Below are 24,167 nucleotides of genomic sequence, written 5' to 3'. Positions count from 1 at the left end.
TGTACAGTTTTTTCGATTCCTTCTTATAATTTTTACATATATACACTTTACATTATATTTATATCACAAAAGTTTATTTTCATTCCAGCAGCTACATACTATAAATCTGATACATTAAACTTTTTCTGTACAGTATACAATCTGTCTCTCTCACTCCTACACTCATATATACAGTATATTCTATCTCTCTCAATCCTCCACTCATATTTCACCTCGTTTTTGTTTTTCTTCTCATATATACATTTTAATAGCCTACAATGACAATTTTTTTTACATATATACAAATAATCAATAATTATATACATTTTTACATTGCATCGACTTCCATGGGATCACAGGCTCTATATTTATATCCCCATGGAAGAGTATCTGTAGTACCAGGGAGCAGCATTCGTTTGTCATCATGCCAGCTGAGAGCAATCTTCTCTTGGATGATGGTGTGCACTTCGCGCTTTCGGCTTCGGATTAAGTGTTGAGTTTTAATCAGATTCTGACAAGAAATAAGAGTCTGCTTATAGTCATCGAATGTTATGGCTTTCAGTGTTGATCCTTTTACACCTTTGGCTCTCTTTTTTTCATCTTCTTCATCCAAAACTTTATATGCATATAATTTTGATCTCAAACCCACAAATTCGGTCATTATTTTTCCGTTGCATTTATCTTTCATTAATCCCAAAACTTTTTTATTTTTCAGAGTAATTCCGTAAACATTGTCTGTTGGATAATCTGATGTGTCAAATTTATGGATGTCTCGTTTAATATATTTGTAAAAGTTGGGAACAGTGAAATGATAGATGAGACTGTCTGTATCTGTATATAGCAATTTTGCAGAATTTCCAAAAATTGGTAGAATATAGTTGTAATAAAAATCATACGTGATAATTTTTGAGATATCAAGGACTGTGAAACCAATGTAGATAGGTTTATTGAAAGAAATCTTTGTTTTGTTCATTTCAACAATAACCATATTTTCATCAAATATGGTACAGCTATGAAAGTTTGGTTTAGCAATTAGAGCTTTTGCTTCATATCTCCCCTCACATTTTGTCACAAGCTTGACATCTTTGTGCTTCCTAACGTTTTCCATTATCTTTCCAAAAACAGAATTGTTCATCAATTTATAGAAATTTTTCTCAAATTCATTAGTTGCTCTTTTGCTTTGTTCAGTGTTTAAATCAATATATTCTTTTAGCCACACTTTTTGCTTTAATTTTAGCGCTCGATGAATTTTAGTTAGTTTCATGCCTAATTCCAAGTACATTTTTAGGTTTCGGTAATGTAGTACATAGTTTTTCTTTGGTAGCAAATTGGTTTTTAATTTTGGAATCTGACATTTTTAACCAGGAGGCACAAAGTGATCAGGACACAATGGAAGGTCCTTGTGCAAATCGTGAAGCTCTTCAGGATATTCTAGATCCACTTCAAGAATGTAACTTTCAGGTGAACCATCGGGCACATTGAAAAAGTTTGGATCATTTTCGAAATTTTCAAACAATTCAAAATCTTGATATGGTAACAACTCACTCATAGCTTTACCATACTGATTGTTAATATCTAAATAAAAATTTATGATTCCGGATCGCATGGATTAAAATCTTCCCCCATAAATCTATTGTTTTCTTTTGCAAAACAGTTTGAGCATTGTGAAACGCCACCTCTGATTGCTTTCTGTATTAAGAGTAGCATTTCTATATCAGTCAGTAAATGTAGTTTGATTCCAGTGTACTTTAGCATTGCATCAAAAGAAAGTCCCGGTGTTGTGTAATAATGTAATGGATCTAATTTATATGTTGCAAAACAAGTTTTTCGAAAATTTTCAAAAATGTCAGCCGTGGCAATCGTCAGAAATGTGGCAATCGTTTAATTTGGAATAAAATGACTCTTTTGGAGGTAAACTGTCTTCCTCTAATTTCTTCCAACTATCAATGTAGTCGTATGGAACGACACCCTTTCTTGTTAACGAATTGAATTCACTGTCATTTTTACAAAATTTTCTAGTTATTGTTTTTTCGCTTTCATTGAGATATGAGGCTAATTTTTCCAAGCTACTCGGCATGAATCGGAAAGAATCGATAAATCTAAGTTTAACTCTAGTATTTGGAACATCTTTTGTAAATGAGATATACTTTTCTTTATTTACAGGTAGTAAGGAGACATGTCCCTCAAAACTTTGTGCTAATTCTTTAATGGAAAAGTGTGAGTCGTAGCCAGATAAATTACGAAAAACTACTGGAATGATATGAGAGACTTTACAATTAATGTTGCAGCTTCCATTTGCTCGATCACGGTACTTAACTGTAAAGTGACAATGGTCGCGATGTTTAACATCATCTTTCTAAAAATCTTTTTCGCAAATGTAACACAATCTTGCATTTTAAAATTCTTGTTTTTGCTTCGAAGTTAATTTTTCCATTGGTACTGGATTTTTCAAAAGAGAATTTACTTTTAACGCTAAATCTTTTAATTCTTTTATACACCATTCAATGCAATCCTTTTGACGGTATACTTTAGGTTCTGAGGTCGAATCTTTAAAACTGCATTTTGTATAATACGCAACACTAGGAGGGATATGCTTTTGATACACTGCTTTATCTGTTTGTGAATCTGTAACTGGTTCCAGCAAACATCCAATGTCTGCATATAATGCAAATGGTACATTTTCTTTGTATCTGCAATTTTTAAACTTTAATATGCTCCTACAATCCTCCTCTGTTGGAAGCATCACTCTACAATTATTCAAATTTTCGCAATCAGCTCTATGGTTAATCAGAGATTTTTCAAATTTAAAGTGACACAAGCACCTATCGCAGAACCATGTGCGACCCTTAGAATTTGTAAATTGTGATTTTATGTGTCGAGAGAGGTTTTTAATCCATGCGAAATGATACACTGGATTACTTTCAGAGTCATTGTTATGATAATCGAAATCAGTATTTTCAATCATTAGCAGGTGAATTGTAGGACATTTTGATATTTCATTGCTTATATAAAGGACAATCCCATCCTTTTTCCTATTTTCCTCATGTTCTACACCATAAACATTTATACGCAATTGATTCATTTTTTCGAATTTTTTGATATCTTGAAAAGTAATGGGAAAGTTGATTCCATCACGTTTCAAGAGTGTATCGAAATGTGGGTAGAATGAGACGCGATCTACGTGGTTGTTAGCAGGGCAAAGAGCGGCCATTACCGACCAGAGAAAACAGTACTCGTCACTGTTCCTAACATTTACAACTGCTTTTTTACCACTTCTAAATTTAGGTAATCGCACAAAAGTTGATGAGCCTACTGCAAAAGGTGCGTATTTATTAATATTAACATTTAAATTTATAATCTCTTTTAATCTCCAGTCAGATTTTTTTTGCTGAAATTCCTCTACTTTAGTTAAAAGTTGCTCTATAACCTTACTTTCAAACCATTCATTTATTTCGGTTTTTTCTAAAATAAGTTCATTTTTAGTATTAAAAAATTTTATTCATTCGATTTCCCTACCCTCTTCTATAACACTAAATTTTGCTGCAAGAATAACATTCGTTTTTAAGCCCCCCACAAAAGTTTTCAAAGCATTTTTTAATCTATATGTAATAATTGTTTTTGCATCCATGAAAAAATCATCTAAATCTTTATGTGTTAGATTTATAAACAAACCTGTTCTGACTCGACTTTTTAAAGCAGACTCCAGATCCTGCCGTCTGATTCTATCTCCTTTCCTATCCAAACCTTCATTCACGCCAGTTCCACTCTTCTGAAGTTTCTTGAATGTGCGGTTTTTGGAGGTTAGTAGTCCAATTGTTGACTGTTGCGTGCACTGATGTGGCCAGTAGGAGATTTCGGAAGTTGTTGCATTTTCATGCAGCACCTGATAGGCATTTTCATAAATTTGAATACGTTTTCTGCAGTCCAGTAAGTCTATTTTGAATTATCACTCGATGGCTAGCAGAAAACTTCACAAATAATATTTTCAACGAATTGCACTGAGTTTAAATTTAAAAGAAAATGTAATGTAATTTGATTTTAAATTTAAATAGTTTAATATTTTTAATATCGTTTAAATTTAAAAAACCATAGAAGGTGCACTAACCGATTTTTAAGAGACTCCAGGTTTCCTATCTTCACTGCACAGGTGGAATATGTTGACGTTCGTAATAATTTTTTAAAAGAATGTTCGCAAAAGTTTTTTTTCTGATGAATTGTATAAAACACGAAAACAGTTCAAAATCTCTGTATTAATTTTCACTTCACTTGAATTTTGTAGGCTTATGTGTATTCAACAAATACTTGATGACAACAGAGGGAAATGTATGCAAAGCGCCCTTTTATAGATGCACATTTGCTATCCTTATCTAGCAAGATATCTCCCTCTTTGTCTAATTGTTCTAGAATCTTCTATATTATAATCCACACGTCCGGATATAATTTTTTAACATCGCAAAAATTTAATGCGTCATTAAAAATAACCTTGAAGTTGTTTACGGAAAAAAATTGCGCAATAACATTTGATGATATCATTCATTCTAGATAATTCAGTATAATAGAAAAAAAATTTTTAACGCTGAATTAAATCATTCTCGATTCTGTATAGTAGAAGAGTATTCTTAATGGATGATTGAAAAAATTTTTAATATTTCATTATATTAATTTGTTGCATTTTTTAAATTTCATTTTAAATCTTTTTCATAAAATAGGTAAGAAACTGACCTTTCCAAATGAGAACTGAAAAGCGAGCATATATCTGTGGATAAAAAAGGCATGCGACCTTAGCTCGAATATCGTTGCATCATATAAGGAGAGATAAACGCCGGACAGTGTACTCTTGGTATTTACTAAACGTCCATGAAAGGTCTCGAATTAAATTGATGCTGTCTATAATCTCTCTCGCGAGTCTCGAAAGTTGTTTTCAGTATCTTGTTACATATACCTCGTCCAAAGGTTGACGGAACTAGCATATGGAAAAGAATGAATACAAGAGCGAACGATTGCCATCTGTAAAAAGAAGTGATCTCTCTATAGAACGATAGCATAGGATAATGAAATGTGTGCAGCCTCAGACTGCCGATGTACTATATGAATGCTTTTCAAATTAAATTAATAAACAAAACAGGATGCCATGCATAACTCTCATACAAATTTCATCTGTCCATCTGCCTCTTTTACGCGTTAAACAAATAAAGGCAGGAATTTTTAAATTAAAACAGGATGACATGCATAACCCTCATTTCAGATTTCATCCGTCCACCGGCATCTTTTACGCATTTAACAAATAAAGGCAGGAAATTTAGCTAAACTATCATCTATCAGGAAGCAATAAATCAAATAAATAGTCAAAACAGGAAGCCATACGTAGCTCTCCATATAAAATTTCACCTATACACCTGCATTTTTTACGCATTTTACGAAATTCTTATCTGTCAGGAAGCAATAAATCATCCTTGTTTTTCTCACAATAACCTTGAACCTGTTTACATGAATTTGGCTACAGACGATTGCGCAATTGTGACGTCATCAGGATCCTTCGCGAACGTTCTCGAAGCTTAGCATGGACACGAACCACTACAGGTCGAAGCTTCTCGATGCTGGTAAGGTAAGAATCGTGGTCCAGAAACCCCCCTGTATATCTACTTGTTTTAAATACAATTTCTTGTTTCACAATAAATGTGTTGTTTTGGTCAGAATTGATTAACTATTTTGCTTCAAGATGCACATCATTCGGTTCAATTTAATTGCTTTTCATTCGAAAAATTAAAATATTATTAACAGAAAGCGGAGGAGCCTTCTTTTTCGAGTTGGGGACCTAGCCATAGAATTATAAAATTAAATGGCACAATGTGTACTGTTTATACTATGTTAGAATTTACTAAAAATTATAAATATATTTCTAATCCATTTGCAAGATGGAGTGTTTGCGAAATAAATCCATACTAATAAATTTTACTTTCAACGCCCCCCCCCCCCTCCCCACAGCGCCCCAATTATAAGATAAAAATAAAAAAACTACATTTTTACGTGAATTATTATTAATTTTTAGCAAATATCCGTCGTGTTTTTCATACAAATAATTACTAGTGGACAATTTTGAAAATTTCCCATTACTTTTTTAACAATTTCCAATTGTTTACAGACATGTAAATTATTTAAAAAAATAATTAAATCCCAAAAAATGGAAGACACAATCGTATTTTCTTATTGAAATGTAATGGTTTGCCAATCTTTGGAGTAGCAAATTTTTCTAAAAAGATTATATCATCATTTAAGCAATTACTTCTTGTTTTTTTTTCAAATTTCTGAACATTGAGCTAGAGATGTCCACTTTTTCTAAATTTGTATCCTATTCTACGTTTTGTTGAATAATTACATAATTTTGATACATTTCCTTTAATATTTAATAAATTTCTATTCGTTTAAACAATCCTAATTTGCTCAATCAGTTTGTTTACAATAACTAAATAGTGTATTACATGACTGTATAGTGTATACAAAGACTAGATGACCCACCTAAAATCTTAATGTTATTGTTTTTGCAATTAATTATTGATTTTTTTAAATTTATGTCAAACTAAGAATGGACAGTTTACATCAAGAAAACAACGTCAACAACAAACAGAAAACAACAACACCTACAAAAAGTTACTTAGATTAACAATATAGAAGAGGTGGACATCGCTGCTTCACTTTAAAAAATTTTTGAAAATAAACAATAAATAATTGTTTAAATAATTACATAATATTTTTAGAACAATCTTCGACTCGAAGCAATGACTTATCGTTATGTAATGAACCGAATGCACAATATTAAAATGTAATTCCTTAATATTTGATAATTTCTAATTTCCTTCAACCGACTGTAATCTCTAACAACAGGAAAGTTGAGTGAGGCATGACAAGCACTCCATCTAAATTTTCCGCTCGATCCTAGCTTTGCGATGTTTTAAGTATCGTCGAAAAAATGACATTCTAGCGGTGTCTCCAGAACGTGGGATTTTTCGGCCCCCACCACTCTCCCATTTGGGAGCGACGCATTCAAAGTAGCGTGTCGGTGAGTCGACTCTATTAAATGCTGCGAAGCTTATTGCGAAGAGGAAAATATAATTGACTTTATGTAAATAGTTATAGGAGACAAAACTTCTGGGTCTAAAATATTTTAAATTGAGTTCTGCATGCCTTAGTCATATTTTTAGTAAACAATTGATTTTTAACAAATAAAAAACAAATTTTCGACAAAATAGTTAAATGTTCAACCTGAGAAATTACTTTAAAAAAATACATTTTTTAACTTTGATATTGTAGTTTATACTGAAGTTTGTAGTTGAAAAAATTAATTTTTAAACCCAAATAAATGCGAATTTTCAACAAAAGAAATTAATTTTTATCTAAAACAAATGAATTTTTGAAGAAGAATTATTCGCCAACAAAGAAGATAAATTTATAGCTGAAAAGAAAATTTTTCAAGAAAAAAAAGTGTCAACAAAATTGTTCAATTTTCATCTATAGAAACGAATTTTAAACTAAAAAAAATAAGTATTCGATCAAAAATGGACTAGTTAAATTTTCAGACAAAAAATGGAATTTTCAAAGAAAGAAATTAATTTTCAACTAAAATTATAATGTTTCCGCGAAAAATTGAATAGATAAATTTTCAGTTAAAAAATATTTATCAACCCCAACAAATCAAAGTTTCAAAAAAATATTTAAATTTCCAAGCAAAAAATTAAATTTTCAAACAAATAATTTAATTTTTAAACCAATAACTTTCTACCGAAAACAGAAATTCAAAAGTTTAAAAATCAATTTTAAAACAACAAAAATTTTTGTTAACAAAGTAGATCAATTTTTAACGAAAACGGTTACATTATCAGTTTAAAAAATCAATTTCAAACCAACAATTTTTCAGTAAAATAGTTTCATTTCCAAAAAAATATATGAACTTTAATCATTTTATATCAAAATAAAAGAATTTTCGCCAAGAAATGCGTTTTCATCCAAAGAAATGAATTCTTGATTAAAATTGATGAATTTTTAAACAAGAAGAATAATTTTCTACTATAAAAGAAGAATTTTTGACTGAGAAGGGTCAATTTCCTACCAAAAAAATTCAGCCCAAAATGATACAGTTAAATTTTTAGTATAAGAAAATGTTTTTTCAACAACAACAAAATCGAATTTTCAACAAAACAGTTGAATTATGAACCAAAATAGTTATTTTAAAAAAATTTTAATTTAAAATAGTCTAATTTTCGAAGGAAGAAAAAAATGTTCAACTGAAACATGTTTTTAAATAAACAGACAATCGAATTTACAGCAGAATAGTTCAATTTTTAAACATATAGTTAGATTTTCATTTAAAAAATTATTTTTCAACCAAAAATGGACTGAATTCTGAGAGAAAATAAAAAAAATCACAATTTTTTAAAATTATTTCGTAATTTTGCCATATTATATAATTTTAGAAAAATAAGGAATTTAATTCTTATTAAGCCTTCTTGAACAATTTTGTTGCACCATTTTTTGTTATCTTTATGTTGGTTTGTAAAATTTGCTTTCAAATTTTGGTAAGTTTACGAGATATTCAGAAATTTTTAAACGATTAAAAAATAATTAAAATTTGCAAAAAATCAGGAAAAATTTGAATAATTCTTAAAAATAAGAAGATTAGAAGGTCTGAAAATATTACAAAAAAAAATTATTTTTCTAATAAACGTTTGAAGTTTTTTAATAATTTTTATTTACAAAAATGTGCTTTAAAAAAACTCAACAAGATTTTGAAACACATCAAACGATTTCCTAAAATTTAAAAGAAGAATGTAGAAGATTTTCAAGCAAAATGTTTTAATTTGATAAGATTAAAAAGGTTCAAAAAGCGTAAATAATCCAGTAAATTCAAGATATATTTAGTAGAATGGCAGAGATTCAAATCTAATTTTAAACTTAAATTTTTTATAAATGTAGATTTTCAAAGATTATAAAAAAATAAACTTTAGAAGCTTTAAGGGAATTCCGAAAAATTTCAAGGAGATAAAATTATTTTTCTTAACATTCCTGTGAAAAATTTAGAAGATTATATAAGTCAAGTTTTTTACATTTTGAATGCTTTTTTTAAATTTTAAGAAAAATGTAGTGAGTTAGAAATATTTGATTGGAATTTATTTCGTTTTAAACGTATTATAAATATTAAAAAACTTTAAAAAATTTATCAATTATTCGTTGATATCTTCCAAACTTCTAAATGTCCTGAACATCTTTTTAAAAGACTCGAATTTTTCTCATATTTTTTTAAATTCCATAAAATTAAAAAATTGTAAGTCCTCTAGGTTCTTTTTTGATACATCTCTTTTCATGCTACTTTAGGCTATAATTACAATTTTGAGGATTTTAAGAGAAAAAGCCAAAAAGTTATTAACTTGACCTCATTCAAAAGACTAATCATTTGACAAAAATGTTGTAAAATTTTCCTTTGAATGTGGTGTGGAAAGGAATTTCATTAAAAAATGTCTGGCGTTTTCTAAACAGAAAACTGCATGGATTTCTGAACTTTGTTATTTTTTAAGTGTATTTTAATCTGCTTTACGTTTAGTGAAAAATCATATGCTGAAAAACGATAAGAGAAATATCTATTTCGTCAACTTCAACTATAATTTGAAAGTCGATTTTTCATAGTAATTCACTAACTAATGGATATATATTTATAATTTTATCCCTGAAATCTATTCCCTAAGAACAAAGATGGTACACAAATATCGTAAAATGTTAAAAACACCAACTATTTACAGGAATTTCTTAAATAAAAATCAATGTGTATCATATTCAAATAAATTTTTGCAATATCTATAAAAGTATTATTATTTTTAATTGAAAAAATTAATGTATAGAGTGTAAAGTTTTTATTTGAAATTTCACGACGGTTTTATGTACCAAGTTTGACCCTCGGCCAAAATCAAGGAAAAATTTCAACTTTTTTACGATTAAATTAAAATTGTAAAAGCTCAATTTTGTAATTTTGAGATAAGTATTTTAAAGCATTAAAGATTTTGTAAAGATTTCATATACAATAAAATAAGTATTATCAGTTTGTTTATAAATTTAGATGTAAATAATTATTATAAGATTTTTAAGAAAATTAAAAAAAGATTTTCAAATATATAAGATGTGTCAGAAAAGATCCTAGGGGATTTTAAAGAAATTTTATTTTTATTTTATAGGATTTTAAAAAATATTAGGAAAATTTCTTATCTATTTAAAACGTTTTGAATTCTTCAAAATATTGGTAACTCTCTCGAGATTTTATCCAAAATTAAAAAAATCATTCAAAATGTAGAAAAAAATTTCCTTATGATCTACTAAATTTTCCCAAGCATTTTAAGAAACTATGTTTATTCTATTGGAACCTTTCGAGATTCTTTTAAAGTTCCTCAAGTTTATCTTGCGTTTCTAAAACACTTCTAAATTAAAAATTTTTTTGAATCTCATCAAATCTACTAAATACTTCCTAAATTCACTTGATTATTTTTTTTTACTTTTTAATCTTATCCAATTTAAGCATTTTGCTTTAAAATCTTCTACTCTTCTTTTGAATTTTAGGAAATCGTTTGATATGTTTAAAAATCCGCTTGAATTTTGTGTAAAATACATTTTTGTAAATAAAAAGTTATTTAAGACTTTCACACGATTATGAGAAAAATAATTCTGTTTTTCTAATCTTGTCAGACCTTCCAATCTCTAATCTTTAAAAATTAATCAAATTTTTCCTGATTTTTTTTTAATTCTGCAAAATTAAAAAAATATATCTTTAAAGTTTGTCAGGTGCTTTGAGAATATTTGAAATCTTTTGCAATGTTTTGAAATGTTTAAAAATAATCTTTTCAAATTAATTGTTGGAAATAAAAAATTATGTACGAAAACTTTTGACAAACTTAAAGTATGTGAATAATGAAAAAAATTGAAATGGTTAGTCGACGACCCGGGTGCACCAGGTCACGCCCCAGGTCGACACTAATTTTCCGTAATTTTGGCTGTTGGAATAATCTAAATTTTTAAAAATGTCTCGTATAATACCTGCCAAACTACCTGAGGTGCGACCTGGTTCACCCAGGTCGCCGAATCACCATTTGGAATTGTTTTCATTATTTAAAAAATTAAATTTTTTAAAAAGTTCTCGCAGAATACGTATTATACTACCTGGTGCTCGATCTGGTGCACCCGGATCGTCGACTCACAATTTTTAGTAATTTTAGCTGTTCGATTATTTCATTTTTTTTTTAAATTTGTGATGTTATCGAATTAAAAAATGTTGATTTTAAAACCTTTTACACTCTTTTTCGAAATTTTAGGAAATTGTTTTATGTATTTAAAAATCTTCTTTAATTTTCTTTTAAAGCACATTTTTCAAAATAAAAAATCATTTAAAATTTTCACACGATAATTAGGAAAATAATGATTTTTTTTCTAATCTTGTCAGGTCTTCTAATCTTTAAAAATCATTCAAATTTTTCCTGATCTTTTTTTATTTTGCAAAATTAAAAAAAAATTGCCTTTAAAATTGTTCAGATACTTTGACAATTTTTGACGTCGTTTTGAATGTTTGAAATTCTTTAAAATAATTTCCTAAAGTTAATGTTTCGAAATAAAAAATTATTTTAATTATTTCTAGGAACCTAAAACAATTTTTTTCATTTTTGTGAAAACTTACAAAATTTTTGAAAAATCTTTACAAGTTTTAATTATATTTGAATCCTTTCAAAATTTCTGAATATCTCTTAAAATTACACAAATTTGCACAAGAAGGCCTAATAAGAATTCTGTTTCTTAAGCCAAGATGCGAAAAAATTGACACATAATCTTTTAAATTTTTTCCAGGAATTTTAAGAAAAGTAGTTTTACCTCCTTGAAATCCTTCGGAATTCCTTTAAAGTTTCTAAAGTTTATGCTTGAATTTTTTTAACTCTATGTTTCTAACAGAATTTAAGTAAAAAATTCGATTCTTGTTAATATTTCTTGCATTCACTCGATTTTCATCTATTTATTAATATCTTACCAAATTAAAACATTTTGCTTTAAAATCTTCTACAGCCTTCTTTAAAATTTTAGGAAATCCTTTCACATGTTCAAAAATCTTTTTTAGTATTCTCATAAAGCACGGTATTTTAAATAAAAAGTCATTAAAAATTTTCTTACCAATCTTGAAAAAATTCTGTTTCTTATCTTGTCGGACCTCCTAAGCCTTCTTATCATTAAAAACTATTTAAATTTTTCCTTATTTTCTTAGGAATTCGGCCAAATGAAAACCAAAATAATTTTTAAAAAAATGCAACAAAATTGCGCAAGAAGGCTTGATAAGAATTAATTTCCTTATTTTTTCTAAAATGATAGAACATAGCAAAATTGCCTGAACTTTCATTCTCTTAACACCCTGCTCTGATGATATAGCAGATAAATTTAAAAAAATTTAAATAATTACTTGTACCATTAACACCTAGCTAAAAATTAGCGTTATGTTCTTGAATTAAGAGTTTATGTAGCACCTGGAAAAGCACCTGACCGGAAATCAAAAGTTTTGTGGTTCGATTCCCAATGGAGTGAAGATAGAGTAGGATCTTTTTTTCAAGAAATAATTTTAATTTAAAAATATTATTTTCCATCTAGTCTTATTAAGACGTTAAGCATTTTCTGTTATTGAAGATTCTTAACTTGATCGATATTGTGTAGATTTTCTGCCTTCATGGTTTGGAGGGTTGATCTACTGTCGGCAAGGTACAATCTCCGCTGATATAGCAGATAAATTAAAAAATTTTTGAATCTAACTTTTTTTTTAATGCTTAAAATTGGAATTAATAGAACGTTTCTCGCAAATGGAATGAGATACGCCAAAAAAGACAACATTTTTGAATTTAACTAGAAAATTGTATATCAGTATATAAGTTATAATTATAAATAAGTATGATGAGAAAATTCATCAATTAAAAAAAGTGTTAATAATTTAAAGAGAAATTTAAAAAGGGTGAGCGGATTAGCCACGACCAACTACTGTAAATAACTCTGCCCGCCCGGTACGCGATGAATACAAAAGGAACATTAAATTACCGTCGCACCACTCTTAAAACGACCACTAAAAGGATCTTGAAAAGGACCCAAATCTCTCAAACTATCACCGAGACTATTTTGTTTCAAATCGAATTTGTTTATAGACTCAAATGGGCCAAGCTATTTCGCTAAAGAAAACTTGCGATTTCTTTCGGTAGGGAGTCACTTACTCAGTGCGCCGATCTCTTTTGACGTTACTGTAGTCCTTTGCGAATATTGCAATCTTCTGTAGATATTAATGCAAGAAATTTAGCATTTTCTTGTACTGAAATTGGTAAGTGGCTATAATAATACATTGCTTGCTGGTTTACTGCAGAGCTTAGTAAATACTGCAAACCTTTTTTGAAATAAATGTAACATTTTTAAATTTTATTCCAATGAATTTTGTAGTTCAGCATGCAGTTACTAGTTACTACTCGAAGTAGTAAACATTACAATAGTTCCGCTATGTCCCTCCATTGCATGTTTAGAAGTGGAATTAAAGAAATGATCGTGCATAAACTCTTGCGCACTCGTATCATTTGGAGCGAAATAAATATTTAAAAAATAAGTACTGGAAGCAATATCTGCATCCATACAAATACACTGATCATCGTATTGCAGTCATGCGTGATCATACTTCAGCGATTTATAATTTTTGTTCGTAATCACATATATCTTAATTACATACCTAAAAAATAGCACCTATTTTGATGCACGAAATTCGTACTGAGTAAATATGACAGGAGGCCAGTTCATTTCCCTTTTGTTACAATTACTGGGTCAAATGGGATATCAAAAGTTATCACCGGAAATCCCGTTTCAATGATCATATCCAATTTTAACAAAAATATTTTACTGCATTCGTTTTCTCTGCACAACCCGGAAAGAGCACGCATGTGATGAATAAAGAGTTCCGTCTGCTACAATATACATAACCGTCCAATGCAGTCCATCAGTGCACTTTTTAACTTACAAGAATTTAAGAGTGTCTCTGTTTATGAAACTGAAATATTTTTATTATTATTTACTTTTATTATTTTATTTTTATTATTATTTCTATTATTATTTTTATTATAATTTATCATTATTTATTATAACCCATTCGGTTCCTTTTTGAAAAACTCGAAAAAACAGCAAGATCAACTTTTAAACTGTTAAAATTCGGATTCTACGTTAAAATTCTCTATAGAATGTCACGGAATAATCGCAATAGTTTTTTTTTCAACGGTAAAAAGTTTTAAAAAATATAAGACGTATAACGCCTGTTGATTGATACACTTCAAACGCATCGCCTGTAAGTAGCAGTCAACAGGCGTTATACGTCTTATATTTTTTTAAATTTTTACCGTTAGAAAAAATATATGTTGCGATTATTCCGTGACCTCCCTACCGAAAATAATCTTTGAGTATATACTAAAAATTCTTTAGGTCAAAGAACCTCAAAGAAATTCTCCGCAGGCCCTCAGGTAGATATTTTTAAAGGTCCAGGAAGCTCGTTTAAATGGTCTGAAGGCTTTAAAATATCCTTTCCGAAATTGAAATAAAAATACGATCATAAACAACAAGCCGAGAGGCTATCTCAATAGATTAGCCGACACTCAAGGGTGCTTTGTTAAGCTTTCGGATTAAAATTTAGAAGTAGATTTTTTTAATTTTATAGTTAACAGCCTAAAACATAATAATTCGGAATCTATGGGTTTCGATGACCTCAGATATCCAACTTTTTTTCATGCTTAAAATTGGAATTAATAGAACGTTTCTCGTAAATGGAATGAGATACGCCAAAAAAAGACAACATTTTTAATTCAACTAGAAAATTGTATATCAGCATAGAAAGTTATAATTATAAATATATTATAATGAGAAAATTCATCAATTAAAAAAAAAGTGTTAATAATTTGAAGAGAAATTTAAATAGGGAGAGCGGATTAGCCACGACCAACTACTGTAAATAACTCTGCCCGCCCGGTACGTGACGAATACAAAAGGAACATTATATTACCGTCGCACCACTCTTAAAACGACCACTAAAAGGATCTTGAAAAGGACCCAAATCTCTTAAACTATCTCCGAGACTATTTTGTTTCAAATCGACTTTGTTTATAGACTCAAATTGGCCAAGCTATTTCGCTAAAGAAAACTTTTCGAGTTTTTAAAAAGGGAACCGAATTACCCAATGGGGTCTTTACGGGTACTTAGTAGAGGCTCCTTTCACTTCCTTCAGCCCCCAGGGTCTTTTAAACATACAGCAATGATAACGTGTAGAAATGATATTTTTGGATTTAGAAGTACTTTCCCGTAAGATTTTCTCAAACCAACAGAAGTTATTCCAAAAACCCGTGGCACTCTATAAATAAAGTGATTTTTAAGCACCCTAATGAATGCAGTAATTTTGACCCTGACTTAGAAAAATGCGAAGATCTCTTGAACGAGAATCGGCCGCAACCCGGTAAGAAGGCTTACATTAAAAAGTATTGAAAATTTCATTCAAAGCAACCAAGAAATATAAAATTTTTAATTTCTTTTGATTTAACAAATTTCCCAACTTTTATTTACTGTTTTCGTATAATAATGAGGTAAAACACTTTTTAAAACATAGAATCGGTCATTTTACGATGTCAGGATTAATTTCCACATAGAAAGTTCTCGTGAAAAATAATGTTTTGAATTTTCTTATCATGATTTTATATTTTTGTAATTGATAATATTCGAACAAAGCGATTATTTTACGATAAAGGGATGCATTCTGGTATTAAATCCTACTATATTTTGGAAACTCCATGCCTTTAAGGCGCGTTCTAATGCTTCAAGCAAAAATGATCGGCTCCGACCGGCTTTAAGGCGTGTTGAACATTTGAGATATTAAATGAAAAGCACGAAGAAAGGTGGATCTGGCCTTAAATTTGTATAATTATTAAAAAAGTTTTTTTGTAAATAATCTTTTTATACTTTTTTCATAATTATTAGAATTTATGACCATACCCACCTTCCTCAGTGCTTTTTATTTATTATCCCAAATTTTCAAATCGATGTGGCGCTTCGCGTGAAAATAAATTGGAAAATCAAAAAGTGTCTGTATGGTAGGAATCTAGCCATGTTACCCACTCGTCACATGACCTTAAAAGGGATTGTAATCTAATTATTTTCGCCGCTTAATGAGGATTAAGGAACGAAGAACAGAAACAGCATTCTTAGGTATTCAAAATTTTTGATGCCTTTTAATGCAAGACTTCTTACCAAGAAGGAAAACGAATTTTTATTGGATACTTTAAAGCAAAATCGTCAGAACTGATGATTTTTCTTTAAAGTACATAAATATAACTTTATAGCTTTCAAGTTGGCTTTTCTAGCAAGTTGAGTTTCCACAGTTAGCGCACCTAGGCTGGACCGCATGTCTTGAGTCTCTGAGAAATGGTGGGCAGCAAAACACTTTTCTTCAAAACGCACAGTTCCATCCTCACGCACATGCACTAGGATAACTTAATACACTTCTCGTTTGAATTTTATAGCAAAGGCTACATTTAAAAAAAAGTCTCAGAAAACTGAAAGAGGTGAACATAGTAAATTAAAAATTTTTTTGGGACTAAGTACATAAAAACTATGTTGTTTTCTTACAAAAACTGTCTTGATTGTCAAAGCAAACATAGAAATAGTTAAATTAATATTTATCGCAGCAAAAAGTAAGGTTTAGAATCAATAATAATTAGTCGAGTTCCGCCGGCAACCCAGTGGGCACAACATTTGGCGACGTCTTTACGACATCCTTACGACAGCTTTACGACAACTTTACGACATGCTATGTCCACGTCGGTTCGCTGTCTTTACGATATCGTAAAGACATCGTCAGATCATGCGACTTATTTACGATATTGTAAAGACACATTAACGACATGAACATGGGATGTCGTAAATTTATCGTAAAGATTTAAAGACGTCGCCAAACTTTGTGCCCACTGGGAACGGAGCACAAGAAGCACATAGGAGCGAACTGTACTCTTCGCAACGCGGATGGCTACATTTAGGGCACGCCATTTGCGTTTTTCTATCGTTGTTTAGTGGACAGAATTTGAACCTGACTGATTTGTTCAATTTGAAGCTCATTAGTTGAGGTGCAACAGATGCTGTAATTTCTGTACCACTAACATTCATACTTTTGTCGGTGCAACGTAAATACTATTGCTGGGTCTGGAGCGCACTGCTTTGGCATATAATTCCTCTTTGTATGCAAACTATTGAGGCACTAAGATTTTCATTTCGCGCGCCGACAGGCAATCAAATTAATGCTGTTGTATGTCATGCATGACCATATGTCATGTTATATGCGTGTTCAATGTGCAGATTGATGATTTTAAGGAATTTCGCATTCCTTTTTTCTAAAAATGAACAAAATTTGAAGCACGTAGGCACGTGTATGCATGTATAAAGTAAGTAGTAGTATCACTTTGAAAAAAAAGTATTATAATCAGCCCCATGCATCGCCCCAACTTTTCTGTTCTCCGACGATTCGGAGGGGAAACGGCGGTGAAACTAATCCAACAGGCGGCGCTCTGATCAGGTGGTTTGACTTTAGTATTAGCATCCAGTATAGCGATTTAAAAGATTATAAAAAATTATTAGTTTGCGAGAAATTTACGAGAAGTATATTGAAAAATGTATATCCTAGTGAATCTTTTAATTTTTGTAAAATTTGTATTTTGTTAAACATTTTTGTCTTTGAGATCTTAAATATTATTAATTTTTTTATTAGCTGCAATTATAATTTCAACAATAAATCATTTTTTTAACGCTGAAAAATAATAGGAAATATAATATTAGCAAAACAAATAATATAAATATAATATTCGAAATGATGCTTTCAAAGTGCATATCAAAATTAAATGTTATTTATATTAAACTATATATTTTCATTACTTTTTCTTTTTTAGAATTCTTAGTCATAGTGATTCGTATTTTTTTCGTAATATGCAAACAGCATAAGTTTATAATTATTTTTGCTTTTTCTGAATGAAATTCTATGCAAAACCAGACCACCTGACCAGGGTGCCACCTGTTTCATAAGTTTTATAGATATTTCTCCTACGGATTGTAATAGGACCACTACTAAATACACATACACAGTCGATGCAGTTGGCTGATTATAATTTTGGTATGAAAATATTGAAGTAAGAATGAAGTATAATTATGGTTTTCTTATCTTCTGAGGATAAATATAATTAGCTTTAAAGTTATATTTAAATAGTACCCACTTGCTCATCATTTTCATTCGCTAGCGCTTATCATTTATTAATCTTATGTTAGCAAATTAAAATAATCTGCCTGCGGTCTCGTCACGCAGTACGCGCGCGTCTCGCTTCGCCGTTAAATCTCGCGCATGAACATAATTACACCTCGCACTTTGGGCTCGGATATTTATTTTTTGTATTTTGAATGCCTGAATTAAACTTGATCAAAAAGATCTATTTTAGATAGCAATATTTATATCCGTCTTTATATTCTGAATTTTCTACTTAATTGAGTAGAGTTAAAAATTAAGTTTCTCAAAGCTTTGTAGTCTTTGAGGTACATATTCTCATCGTGACACTCACACCGCGTCCTTTATTTTTGACAGATATTTGTAAATTTTTAATTTATGAGCCACCTCAAAATAAATAAAAAACTACAATCCTTTTTTCAGGCATTTTTCTTGGTCTCGCTTTGTTATACTAAGAATAGGATTTTTTCATACTATTTTTTATGGATAAAGCATAATATCCTTCAAGACTTCTTTTAGATTGTTTACGTATGTAGCTTCTTTTGGCGTAATATTGGAATTTTGGATTTTCTGCATATTACTTACAATCATTAAAAAAAATTACGGGTCCTATTGGAAAATGGTTAGAAAATATTTTATAATTTTTTTTTTTGTATTTTGCGCCGTTAGGTTCAAAATTTGAATGCTGTGATGTCAAATTTCGGGCAATTTTAATACTTTATCAATCAGAAAATAATGAGAATGTACTACTTTTTTACCAATTTGTATTTTTTGCATGGATGAATAACTCTTTTATATCGATTATTTTTCGTACCTTTTGTCGTTTTTCTACAAATTTTATTTGTTATTTTTAGTCTCGAAACATGGGGATCCATTGAAAAACGATGGTGTCAAATATCCGACAATTCTAATACTTTCTCAATCATTAATGATGAGAGTGTAAAAATCTGAACAGATGCATGTAGAATGCGGATTGCAGATCCAGGGAAACATGAGGACAAACGTGTCATTAATTTTTGTTTCCTCATTAAAATTTGTTATACGATTACAAAGTGACTAGGAATAATAAGTCCTTAAATGCTGTTCATTTCAAGACTTGTACAGTGTCTTTAACCGTCTTTACAGGTTTATAATATTTATTTTCTTATTCAATAGTCAATCAAATAACAGTTTTTTTCTAAATTTACATTTTACATTTTTGTCCTTCAAATTAAAAATTGTGAGATAAGAAATATGGCGTCATATAAAATATGATTACCTAAAATTCTCACTTATTTTCATAATATTAATTTAAAATTTTCATCAATATTGTATTCTATAATATTTTTTTATAATATTATAAAAAGAAAAAGACGATTTAAACTGATTTTTGCCTTTGCTAGCTCATAATATATTATATGCTCGCCTACAACTCGCACTGAAAAAATACACAAGTCGAAAAAGTCCTTCTCCCTCGTGGCGCATACGATATTTTTTATGACAAATGGATGATTTCAGAAATTTACCCAGGGATGGACTGGGGGTCAAAGGTCCTACTGGGCCTTTGAGAAAAAGGATCCCGAAATTGCATTGTTTGTTGCATGATTGAATAGTAATGAGTGATATTTTCCAGGGGCCCAGCTCGCCCCTGCATATCTGAAAATGCAGTCATCATTTTAGCCTATATTAAAATTTGAGTAAAGAAAGCATGATTTACGGTCATTTATGGGTTTGTGGTAATTTAAGCATAACTTATGAATAATAGACTAGTGCCATACTTTCTTGATATAATCTAATATGTTTAGTTATAAATTACTCAATGCAGATATGCGAGACGTCTCTTCCAATGGGAAATTTACTACTGGCGCAGTACGGCGCCAGCGCTGGCAGCGTCGGTGCAAGACTGACCGCCAGTAAGGGCACAGTGCTCGCAGAACCTTTGGATGATAACTATGTTCGGTACTGGCTTTCATTTCTGTACCAGTGCTGGCAGCCAGTACTGACAGCCAGTACTGGCAGCCAGTACTGGTGCAGTACTAGACATAAAGATTAGTCAGAATTAAACCGACGCTCGTTCAAATTTATAACAAAAAGAGACCTGCATAAGATGTGGAAACTATAATATCGCTTAAAGGATAGGTTAGCTTTATTTTGCGTATGAATTTCTATACACTTATTACGAATGAGACAAAAATGACGGTGGCTGAGCGTTGACTAAAACTCAACTCAGATACGATTGAACATTTTTAATCGTACCTCGGATGCGATAACTTACACCGAGTTTTCGTGGTTCAAATCAGCAGCGGTTTTTAATAGGGCTCGCGCCAATCGTGCTGACAATTTCCGACATTAGTGTACTAGTGTAGTAGTGACAGTAGTGTAATATATATATATATATATATGTGTGTGTGTGTGTGTGTGTGGATTCTTTTTTATCTATGATTTTTTCCAGTATCGGTACAGTAATTGAACTTCAATTCCCCCAATACTGCTCCAGTACTCGTTCGCCAAGTCTTGGCTAGACGTTGACATGAACAATTAACCCAGTACTGTGCCAGCACTGATCCGCCAAGATTTTGCTGGACGTTAGCAAGACCACTGGCTTAGTACTGCGCCAGATGTAAGTTACGTCTCAATACAGGCATTTCCCATAAGGCTTATCTGAACTCTGCACATAGGTAAATTCATAGGTAAAATCACAAAAATAAGACGAAACCGCCTACAAAACTTGAGCAAAAACCGACATTTTTTAGTTTTTTTTTTAAATATGACTAGTAACTAGCATTTGACACAATTTTAAAAAAATTAGAAAGGTCGGCATCTAATAAAACTTTGCATGACGTTTCGTCTTATTTTTTGCTAGAAAATTGTCCTATTTATCAAGAAAATATCCTATAACATTAGTCGTTTTTATTTAAACCAGACACATATCTAATTATTTAATTCAAAATAATAGTAATTAAATTAAAAATATGTTTATTTGTCACGAAGAGTTCATGTATTTATATTAATGAAGCATTTAATATATAGAAATAGTTTATTTTATTACTAGACTTAAACTATGTATAACCAATAAAAATTTATTATATTAATTTGTTTCAAATAAATACTTATTTAGATTAAATAGGAATAGTGTTAAATTCAATATCCACGTTTTTGATTTGATGAAATATTTCTTTGTCATTCATGATCAAGGGTTGAATACAAATTTCCACCTTAGAGTTTCATGTTGCGGCCGCAGCACTACAAGTGCAACTATTGTCATGAAAACGGACATTTTGCCAAGGAGTGTTCTAAAAATATCAAAAATAACTAAGTCATTTGTTTCAGTAGGATTATCTTCTACAGCAATTGACAGCATAATGAATTATCTCGAATCATGGTACAAAGATAGTCTTGCACCACACCACATTCCAGGAAATTTGAGTTGGAAGTTAAAGGCATTATAAGTACTTACACTAGTGAAGATAGGTGATTCGAGGGAACTTAAGGCTGTAAGTATAGGAGATGTACATTTAGCTGCTCATAATGGTCCAAATCTGAAATTTAATTTGTTTTCTGTAACAATTGTAGTAGATAGTAGATAAACCCAACAAGCTGATGCAGAAGAGTCAATAATTTTGGAAGAATGCGAGCCTGTCGTAATCGCTGAACGATGTGGAAGACTGTTTCATATAAAGTTTCGCAGAAGTATCGAACACAGTCTGTCAGCATTTTCTGTAAAAGTTTGGCATGAACGTTTTGCTTATCAAAATTTTGAATATGTAAGTGATATTTTCAGGGAGAATAATATTTAATACATTGATGATTAGAATGGATGTGTATATGAAGGTTGTGCTTACGGAAAACAGTGTCGTACTCCTCATCCAACAAATACTGTTCTTGCTGAAAGGCGTTTTGATGTTGTAATTTAGATCTTGGTGGAATTGATGAAACTTTTCTAGGGGGAGCTAAGTATTTTTTAATATTTAAGGATGATTACAGCCACTTTACAATAGTCTATTTTTTGAAAAAAGTCTAAATCAGTAAATAAATTAATTATCTACTTAAATATGGTCGAAAATTAATTTGGTCAGAAAGTCAAAAAATTGAATTCAGATAACGGAACAGAAAATTAAAAATATTAGGAGTCGCGATATTTTTCAAAAGATGAGCATATTTCATCAGCAATCACCTACATACACACAGGAACAGAATGGCAGAGTCGAAAAGAAAATACGCACGATTGTGGAAGATGCTCGTACCGAGCTTTATGCTGAATGACTCGGTATTAAGTTATGGGCAGAAGCTCTAAACTATTATGCATTCACTATTAATCAAACAGGAACAAGTTTAGGTAAAGGGAAGAGCCCAGCTGATTTATGGTTTCGTCTTCACATCAACCCAAAATCAATGAAGCTATTTGGTTTTGATTTCTATGTGTTGACACTAGGTCATCACCGCCAAAAACTTGACAAGAAAAGCTACAAAGAAATTTTTGTATGATACGATACTGACGAACAAGGTTATCGTGCATATATTCCTGAAAAAGCGTCACGTAGAAGTCTCGTGCAATGTCTTATTTGACGAGAAAATCCGTTTTAAAAAAGGATACACTGAAGTAGAATTTAAGTCGATTAACAATGAAATTGAAGAATCAATGAGAAATGAAAATTCGTCTGAGTCAGAAGAGTCAGAGTCGGTTGTTGAACGCCAGGAGGAGTCAGAAGACAGAAGCGACAGTGACGGCAGCAGCAGCAGAATCAAAATCTGCATGATCGAATGTTGATCAATCCTCATCCAAAATAGAACGACATGCTTGTGGGTGTAGTTTTGGCTGATTCGAAGTGGAAGCGTGCAATGAAAGAAAAAATGACTTCCCTGCACCAGGTAAAGACTTGGCAAGTAACTGTTCTACCTGAAGGTTAGAAACCGTTAACCTGTCGTTAGATTATCTGTCAAAAAGGCGATGGACGTATGAAAGCCAGATTGGTTGTTCGAGGATTTGACCAACAGCCAGTTAATAACTATAATGAAACGTTTGCTTCTGTCGCAAGTCAAGTAATTATCCGTTTATTGCTAAGTCTAACTGCACAAGAAAAGTCCTATATAAAAACGTTTGACATTAAAACTGCCTTATTAAATAGTGAGCTAGCAGGAGAACTTGATATGATTCAACCAGAAGGATTTGGTGAAAACTCTGGTGTAGCTATTGGGAATCTGCTGTATCTCTTAACCATGTCTCGTCGGGGCGTCAGTCTTGCAGTCAACTATTCGAATCGTCACGCCCATCAACCAAAATTCAGTTACTGGAAAAAGGTTGAATAAGTATTTCTTTATCCACAAGGCACTAAAGGGTTTGTAATATTCTTCAATGGCATCTGTAATCTTCAAGTTTACACTGAATCAAATTATGAAGGGGTTGATTCGGATATATGTTCAATACGTAGCATCTTAGTTGAAAATGGAGGTCCAATTGTCTTGTTTGCACAAAAACAGTAAGTTACAGCCATTTCGTCTGATGAGGCTGAATATCGTGCAGCTGCCCTAGGTATCCACGAAGTGAGTTGGATTCGTTGAGTTTTAAAAGAAATGAAGATGGAAGATTTGACTAATCCTACATATTTATTTATTGATAACAAAGCTTTAATTAATATACTTCAAAATGTTGAAGAAGGTTAAACAAAAATTTATGAATCAACATGTAGGCAAAACCGTAAATCCCATTTATCGAAAATCTAAAGATCATTTGGCGGACATTTTTACAAAGCTTTAATCAAACGTCCTTTTTTATAATTGACAAGAAAACTGCTCAAGGAGCAGTGTTGGCTTCAGGTACAGTAGACAGCGTTACTGTATGTTGAGTAGTTTTGGCATTCTAGCGATTTTTATATATCTATAA

General features: G+C 30.8%; 2 protein-coding genes across 6 annotated transcripts in view; both read right to left on the bottom strand.

Moving 5' to 3' along the window:
* LOC117174780 overlaps positions 1-24,167 on the bottom strand; it is a 246,670-nt gene that overhangs the window by 105,695 nt on the left and 116,808 nt on the right. For 2 of the 5 annotated variants that reach the window (XM_033364141.1, XM_033364140.1), the window contains exon 2: positions 21,744-21,825. The exons of 2 other annotated variants lie outside the window; for them this stretch is intronic. The gene's annotated coding sequence lies outside the window, so the exon portion shown is untranslated. Of the gene's footprint in view, positions 1-21,743; positions 22,004-24,167 lie in introns of all 5 variants that reach the window. One more of the 5 variants, XM_033364138.1, reaches the window with a different exon arrangement.
* Positions 308-1,261, bottom strand: LOC117175538. The gene has a single exon (XM_033365246.1). It carries the CDS (start codon positions 1,259-1,261, stop codon positions 308-310), a length of 954 nt encoding a protein of 317 aa, XP_033221137.1.

Source organism: Belonocnema kinseyi, chromosome 6 (assembly GCF_010883055.1).
Source record: "Belonocnema kinseyi isolate 2016_QV_RU_SX_M_011 chromosome 6, B_treatae_v1, whole genome shotgun sequence".
In the NCBI taxonomy this organism is placed as follows: domain Eukaryota; kingdom Metazoa; phylum Arthropoda; class Insecta; order Hymenoptera; family Cynipidae; genus Belonocnema; species Belonocnema kinseyi.
The sequence above is the reverse complement of the archived record's forward strand: the minus strand, read 5'-3'. Positions and strand labels throughout refer to the sequence as shown.